Source organism: Ursus arctos, unplaced genomic scaffold (genome assembly GCF_023065955.2).
Source record: "Ursus arctos isolate Adak ecotype North America unplaced genomic scaffold, UrsArc2.0 scaffold_39, whole genome shotgun sequence".
Classification (NCBI taxonomy): domain Eukaryota; kingdom Metazoa; phylum Chordata; class Mammalia; order Carnivora; family Ursidae; genus Ursus; species Ursus arctos.
Genome location: NW_026623055.1, coordinates 1,306,793 through 1,314,865, shown reverse-complemented (window position 1 = coordinate 1,314,865; position 8,073 = coordinate 1,306,793). Strand labels below are relative to the sequence as shown.

The 8,073-nt window shown below is 41.6% G+C and overlaps 1 non-coding gene and 1 gene segment (V, D, J or C); one reads left to right on the top strand and one right to left on the bottom strand.

The window, feature by feature from the left end:
- The first annotated feature begins 6,419 nt into the window (after nt 1–6,419).
- Nucleotides 6,420–6,522, top strand: LOC125282342 (U6 spliceosomal RNA). The gene has a single exon (XR_007190751.1). It is a non-coding gene; the product is annotated as a U6 spliceosomal RNA (small nuclear RNA).
- Nucleotides 6,523–6,951: 429 nt separating this feature from the next.
- LOC130542586 (probable non-functional immunoglobulin lambda variable 1-50) lies at nt 6,952–7,535 on the bottom strand. The segment is given in 2 exon segments: nt 6,952–7,340; nt 7,472–7,535. Coding segments are annotated over 2 exon segments (435 nt in total).
- Nucleotides 7,536–8,073: the final 538 nt, after the last annotated feature.

The window sequence follows — 8,073 nt, the reverse complement described above, 5'->3', positions numbered from 1 at the left end:
TTATTTTATTTTTTTGAAGCTTAAATGATTTTATTTCCTAGGTCTTACATGTCACCCACATTTTAAATTTCTGCCTTTACCTGTATGTCCTGAGACTGTTGTCCTCAGTGTTTCTTACTATCCTTTTTTTGAAAACTTTTAGTAGGATATCATCTTTGGCATCTCTACTAAAGTGTATTTCTTTCTGCATAAAACATTTTTACATTTACATTGATTTCTCTGGATATTATAACATGATTTTATTTATTTTGGACTCGTGGGGAAGGGGCAGAGGGAGAAGGACAAGCAGACTCTGTGCTCAGTGCAGAGCCTGATGCAGGGCTCGATCCCACCACCCAGAGATCATGACTTTAGCTGAAATTAAGAGCCAGACACTTAACTGACTGAGGCACCAGTGGCCCCTGTAATATGATTTTTAATATTAGTCAATTGGTGACTCCAAATATGTAGATTATATGTTTAGTTTTTAATTCCAGTGGCAGTTATTTGAACCACTTTGTGCCTCAGATTCTCTGTACTGAGCACTCTGTGAAGAAAATAAAAAGAAAAACTATTTTTGACCTGAATACTCTGAATGGAATATAAACAATAAGCATAATATGAAACAAAATAGCACATCCAAATACTATAGTGGTGTATAAGAAGAATTTAAAGTAAAGCTATTTTTCCTGCTAATTCCTACCAGCTACCCTTATAGATAACTCATGTAAAGATTTTCATATGGGCATCTTTTCAGGATTTCCCCCTCATTCTTAAATAAATGCACATTTAACCAAATGCATGCCATTTTACAGAAATGAGATAATCATATTACATTGTTCTTTTAATAAACTATCTGTTTGTTTATTTATCTAGTTATGTATCTACCTATATTGTTCTACATATTCTAAGAAAAGATGAAGGCATCTTTCAAAATCCGTAATACACCTGCTATACTCATTTGAATAGATGCTCCATATTGCAATGGACTTCGGTACAAAAATACACAATGAACCCTTTTTATTTCTCTTACAATTTTGCTTGGTGAAGATCCTCTATGTATTTGCTTTCTCCACACACAGCTATATCTATGAAAGTGGGTCCTGGGAGTGGAAAGGTGTGGTGTAGTTCTGGAAAGAAACTAAATGCAGGAGTATCCTGAATGAAGACATAGTGGGTGATGAAGGTCAAGGTCACAAGCAGTCAGAAAATCTGGGTGGAATGTATAAGTCCCAGAAAACCAATAATAAGGAGGGGATACAAAGAATTCATTGGCTGGAGAGCAGGTCAAACTTGAGGGTGGACAGAGATCATGAGAGAGTTTGGAGGAAATGTTGCATGGAGAAATCAGAAGAGAATGAATCAAAAGATATTCAGAAGTGACATTATCTGGGAGAAGTGACCAGCAAGGTATCTAGGGAGAGAGAGTGAAGAAAAGTAGTGATGATTCAGGGAGTCTGTTATGAGTGTTGAGGTGGATGCAGTCACTTGGTTTCATAACTTATTAGATAATTGATTTGATTCTCTTTTTTGGTTTGTTTTTGTTTGTTTTTTACAGAGACAGAGTAGGGGAGAGGCAGAAGGAGAGGGAGAGAGAGAGTAATTCTCTTTTTTGAAAAAGTGTCAAGCATATACAGAATTATTTGGAAATTGAAAATGTAGGGTCAGTATTTGGCAATAGAAGGTCACGGCCATCCATGAGTAGTTGTAGCAAATCAACAAATGGGGGGATGGGGCATCAAGAGGGAAGTGGAGTCACTGGTGGAGAATGTGTGGGATTAGGAAACCTGGGGAAACCACATCAATAAGGAGGAAGTGGAAGAGAATCAAACCTACCTGAGAGGGTGAAGGAGGCCCACTGTCATCTGTCACTTTAATAGTTGTCTGAGATCATAGCCAATTTATTTCTACTTCTGATGTGGTATCAAGGTGACAAGGTGAGAGGCAGGGTGGTAGAGATAAAACCCCCTCCTGTCCAATGTGAGGGTGAGTGGGAGAATATTCATGAGCATAAAAGAAGAAAGAAAGAAAGAAAGAAAGAAAGAAAGAAAGAAAGAAAGAAAGAAAGAAAGAAAGAAAGAAAGAAGGAAGAAAGAAGGAAGAAAGAAAGAAAGAGAAAGAAAGGAAGAAAGAGAAAGAAAGGAAGAAAGAAAGAAAGAAAGAAAGAAAGAAAGAAAGAAAGAAAGAAAAAGAGAAAAAGAGAAAAAGAAAGAAATATTTGCTTTTTACCTTACCTTGCTTGTTCCCTCACTTCCATATACTCCCTGTCCCTCCTAGGTTACTTAAAAATCATGGGTCATCATTCTCTTCATTGTAATCCATTCTTTGTAACTGCATCAGTTACAAAGTCACCTAACTATGGAATCTTATCGGGTGCCTGTGGCTGCAGGTGCACATGGTCATGCTTACTTCTCCCCTGTGAATGTGTAAGACCCCCTCTAGGGTGTCCCTAGTTCATCCACTCTGATATCCTTCATCTCTCACATCCCTCTCTGTAATCCAATGATCTCTCTCTCCCCTGTCTGCAGTACATTATCAGACTTTCTTCAGTTTCTTTGAGGATAAAAAGTATCTTTCATCCAGACTCCAAACTGGTAAATAGAAGCTAGAAAATAAGTTACATGTGATCACCTACTACCTGTTGACATGTTTATGGTTTTTCTTATTCAAGACAAAAATTAGATGTTCAGCATTTTTCTTTTTTTTTAAATTTTCCTCTAGCATTTCTATTATTTATTTGTACATGTAAATTGATACAGAGTTAATTCTGATGCAAGTAGTAACATATTTTGGATGTAGTTTTTAATCTGCTATTGTCCATAATATCTCTATTGACTTAAATGCCACATTTATCATGAATTATGAGATAAACATAGTCTACTCTTGGACTTTGTATCCTAATCTCTTGATCTGTTGATTTTATTTTTTAGCATTCTGTTTCAATTAGCTAGTACCATTCTCTTTGTTTTCCTGGACTCCACATGTTCATTTCTCTGGATTAATTTTTTATAACCATTTCATGTAATAAAAAAGAGGTATTTTGAATATGAAGCTATTTCAGTACAGTTATTCTAATATAGGAATTATGTGTAGCTTTGCAATGTTGAGAACTCTTCTATACAAAAGGAAAGCTAGATTCACAGGACTGATCTAATGTTAAACTGCTCTTACTAATCAACACTATAAACAAAAATCTCATTTAAAAAAAGCAAATGATATGAATAAGAATTTCACAAAAAGTGAAAACAAGATGAAAATAAGCTTAGAAATGTTCAGATCATTCACACACACACAAAAGAAATATACTATAAAACAGTAACAATGTGCTTTCATATTCTTCAGGGAATTCTACACTTTCCTTTAATATACAGATTGCACATATCTGAGCATGTATCCTCTTGTTGTAACAGCAGTCCCGCTGGTCTTAAGGGTGACCTTGCTCCAAGGTTATGCACTCCTTGTTTGCTGACCTTTGTCCCTTGGTCTGTAGCAGAACTAACTGACTTTCTCTGAGATTTGCAGACCACTGGCCTTGAGGAATGAAGGGTCCAACTTTCCTGGAAGATAAGACCTGACTATATTTGAAACAGCTGCCAATGATGCCAGCAAGTCTGTTCAGGGTCATGTCCCCATCAGACTAGCAGCCTGCACAACTGCTCCTTTTCTTGCATGGAGGCCCCACCTTTTCCCCACCTTTCCCTGGAAAACACTCTGACTTCCTCTGCACTGGGGAGATGGTCTTTGAGACATTAGTTTGCCATCTTCTCAGGTTGCTGGCTTCCTGAATAAAGCAACCTTTCCTTCCCACCATCATTTGTCTCTTGACTTTTGATTTTCCAGCAGTAAACGGCCCAACCTGAGTTTGGAACCGGTTCTGTGTCAGGTAACATTAACACTTTTACTGTCTTAATAATATTAAGAGAGTCATTTTCACTATTTTTAACTTATGGATAGCATCACTATTATATAAATTATTATTTAAATAATTAATAGGAACTATATTTTCTATATTTCTAATGACTTTGCTCAATTATTTTATCAGTGCTATATTTTTAAAGTAAATTAATAGGACTTCTATAAGCAGAAAATGTTAGGGGTACCTGGCGGGGGGTGGAAAGAAGAGGCAACTTTCCTGACCCAAGATTCTTTGTCCCTGGCTATTTTCCATGATCAGTACCCTGCTGGCTCTACTTGCCCAGCACACATCTTGCAGAACTTCCTAGGGGTGTCTAGAACACAGAAATACCAAAACATGAGAAGTGAGGATTTTATGGGAACAAAAGGAATGGAAAAACTAACAGTCTCTACCAGGTCAGGAAAGAGTCTAATCACATCAGAGACAGTAACTCAGTGGTAAAACTCCCGGTGCTGTGTCAAAAGTAAATCTTGACCTAATGCACATTCTTGAGTTGTTTTAGCAGGACTGAAACCATGCCCCACAGGGTTAATGAGATTAAAACTGTCACCAGCAAGACCCCCATGGACACCCCTTCTTCTTCACAGGAATGTAAACCATATACTTCAGAGACAAGCAGAAGGAAGAGCTTGGCAGCCCAGACCAATTTGAGCCCCCCCACCAACTCCATCTGTGCAGATGGACCATGGAGTGTCCTACAGTGACCTCTGCCTCCTTATAATATTAAATTTCTGCCCCGGGAGGAGCACAAGCTTCACTAACACACCACAGGACACATCACAGCTTGTGTTCTCAGTAACCCTGCACAACCTTATGCCCACCTTTACCTGGGATGGCAAACCTCCCCTTTGTGAATGTTCATCCTAACCCTGAATGATGGAACTTGCTCACCCTCACTCAGGGAGCCACAGCTTTGGAAATTCTTCCCCCCTGATCTCCTTATTTATTGCAAATAAAGTTTTTGTGTGACAACACCTAGTAGAGCCTCTCCTGTACCTCACCAAGAAGTGAACTCACAGTAGTCCGGTGACACTTTTACATAATATATTTCATCCTGTAACTAGAAAACTTGGCTTACTTCTCCCTACTCTCTACCTGTGGTTGTAATTACATTCATTGTATATTAATAAGAAATTGCAGAGAAATGGTAAGTAATAATTGTCATAACAATTATCTTTGGTCATTATTACCCTTTATACTAATGTTAGATACAAGTAGAAACGAAATAAAGTAAGTAATTTAAAATATAGCTATTGTTAAAGAAGGTCTCCTTTTATTTTATTTTTTTAAATATTTAAACACATTTTTCATGAAAAAGTCTGGATAGCTGAAGTGATATCCACCAAGAAAAATTGAAATACCCATCACGTCTCTGAAAAACACCTGCACAATGAGGAAGACAGAAAACTATACAAGACTCACACCCTTATAACACATGAGACAGGTCATGTACCAATTTCACACAATCTGGAAGTGAAAATAAATGAATAAGTAATCACAAAAACTGATGACAGAATCCTGACAGACTCATTCCCATGTTCACACCAAAAGACATGAGCTTCAGTGGAAAGAGAAGTCAGCTCCAGAAAAGTCTGTGGGAGCCAGAAGGGGAAGCTGGCAGTGGCCTGAACCACCATCAGAGGAGACAGTCCTCTGAGTGTGAAGACACAGGAGAGCGAGGGGGAGACCCAAGCCCCGACCACAGGACAGGCATCCAGGGTGAGCAGGAAGGAGACAGGAGGTCTCAGAGGCAGTGCTGTGGGCATATGGGGTGAGAAAGTCAGGAGGGGAGCCCTGGAAATACCTCAGTGGTGGTAAAAGAAGGGGAAGGAGACATTAGTATCTGCCAGGCACAGGAGAATAGGAAAAAAGTCAAAGGACACAATAGCCTACCTCCCACCACAAGTAAAAATATATGAGATAAAATTTTGAAAAAAGGTCTAATTAACACATAATATTATTTTTCATAACATCAAAACCACACTGACTAAATTATTGCATAAAATGGAGTATGGAGAGGGTGCTTGCATGGCTCAGTTGGTTGCACAACTGCCTTTAGCTTGGGTCGTGATCTTAGAGTCCTGGGATCGAGTCCTGCATTGGGATCCCTGCTCAGTGGGGAGTCTGCTTCTCCCTCTGACCCTACCCCCTCTCATGCTTTCTGTATCTCTCTTTCTCAAATTAAAAAAAAATGGATATGGTGAAATCTACAAAATAAACACATGACAAGGAGATAGATAACAGACAGTAAAAAATACCAATAAAAAATAGAAACCCAAGGGGCGCCTGGGTGGCACAGCGGTTAAGCGTCTGCCTTCGGCTCAGGGCGTGGTACCGGCGTTCTGGGATCGAGCCCCACATTGGGCTCCTCTCTGTGAGCCTGCTTCTTCCTCTCCCACTCCCCCTGCTTGTGTTCCCTCTTTCGCTGGCTGTCTCTATCTCTGTCAAATAAATAATAAAATAAAATCTAAAAAAAAAAATAGAAACCCATAATTACTTTAGAGACCACTATGGGAAAATAACTATGTTATTTCAACAGCCTCTATATTAAAATTGGAACCATGCAGAAGTTTAGCATGGCCTCTGCCCAAGCACGACAGCACAAAAGTGAAGTGCTTCCTGTATTTACAGACGGTGGCGCTGACTTCCCCACAGCAGTGCACACGCTGCTCCTGCCAGTGAACGGAGCACCTACAATGGCGCCTGTTCGGTGGTTCAGCCCCTGTGAAATGTGCACAGTAGGGAGCTCCCTGCAGACAGGAGGAAACTGGGGGCCACAGATCGCTGAGTGCAGGGAGACACTGCTGGTGGGTCAGGGGTTTCTTTGCAGGTGATGGAAATGTGGTAAATTAGGTCAGGATGGAGGTTGTCCAACTCTGTAAATACACTACAGACGACTGAAATGTGCACTTTAAGTGAGTGAACTTTATGGCATTATCTCAATAGTTTTATTTTGATACATTTTTACAAAAAAAATCCCAAAAAACAAAAAACCACAAAAACAATATGAGGGAGAGTAACTCACTGACCCTGTAATGTTGTTCTGTGCTCAGAGACTAAGATCCCCAGACCCTCCACAGTCTTCCTGTGACCATGGGGACAGGTTTTTGTCTCAGGTCCCCATGGGCCTGCAGCACTGTGTCATTGTTGATGCTTTTGTCCCATGTTGAGCAGTAATAATCAGCCTCATCTTCAGGCTGCAGGTCCGAGATGATCAGAGAGACTATGTTCCCAGCGTCAGAGCCAGAGATCTGAGCTGGAATCCCTGAGGGCCTAGTGGTTCCAAGCATCACAGTTTTGAGGGCACCCTGAGAAGTCTGTTGGTACCAGCCCACAGAATATGATCCAACATTGTTGGCATTTCCAATGCAGGTGAGGGTGACCTTCTGTCCCACAGCCCCTGACATAGAGCCTTCCTGTATCAGTGAAGGCTGTGCCCAGGATCCTGCAACAGAGCAGTGCAGACACGCACAGGTGAGTCTCATGTTTTGCCCCCAGTGTGTTCTCAAAAAGAGGGGAAAGAAGAAACCCAGGGGACCCCATAATCAATTCTCCTGCTTTCCCACAGACAGTCACCTGAGCAGAGAGTGAGGAGGGTGATAAAGAGAAGGGTCCAGGCCATGGTGGAGATGCCCCAGGCTCTTTCTTCTGAGCCCACAGTGAGAGACCTGCACAAAGCCTCTCTTATCCTCTCCCCTCCTGGAAGAGCAGAGAGAAATCTTTCATGCAAATCACTCCCTCCCCTGGGGCCCTGGGCCTAAATTTGGGGAAAGCTGACTTTGGGGTGGGGCTGGCAACCTCTCCTGTGCCCCAGTGAGCACAGAGCAGAGGGCACAAGGCAGGGCTCCAGGCCTGGGTGCCCAGCTGAGACAGACCCCACCCCACAGACACACACGGACAGGCTCACAGCCCCCTTGCTGTCTCAGAATCCAGACTCACCTCTGACTGGGAGGGGCATCCTGGAGCTGACCAGAGAGAGGGACACTCTGGACTTCAGCCTGCCTGGTTCATCCCCCATCCCCACACAGGGCAGGGGTTTCTCATTCCCCAGGGCCCCTGCCTGTGCTGCAGGCGCCACCACACCTCAGTCATTACTTCAGAGACATGGCCTCCTCAGCATGAATCACCCTGTGCTCCTCCCACCACTTACCTAGTTGTGTTGTTGGGGCCACAGCTGA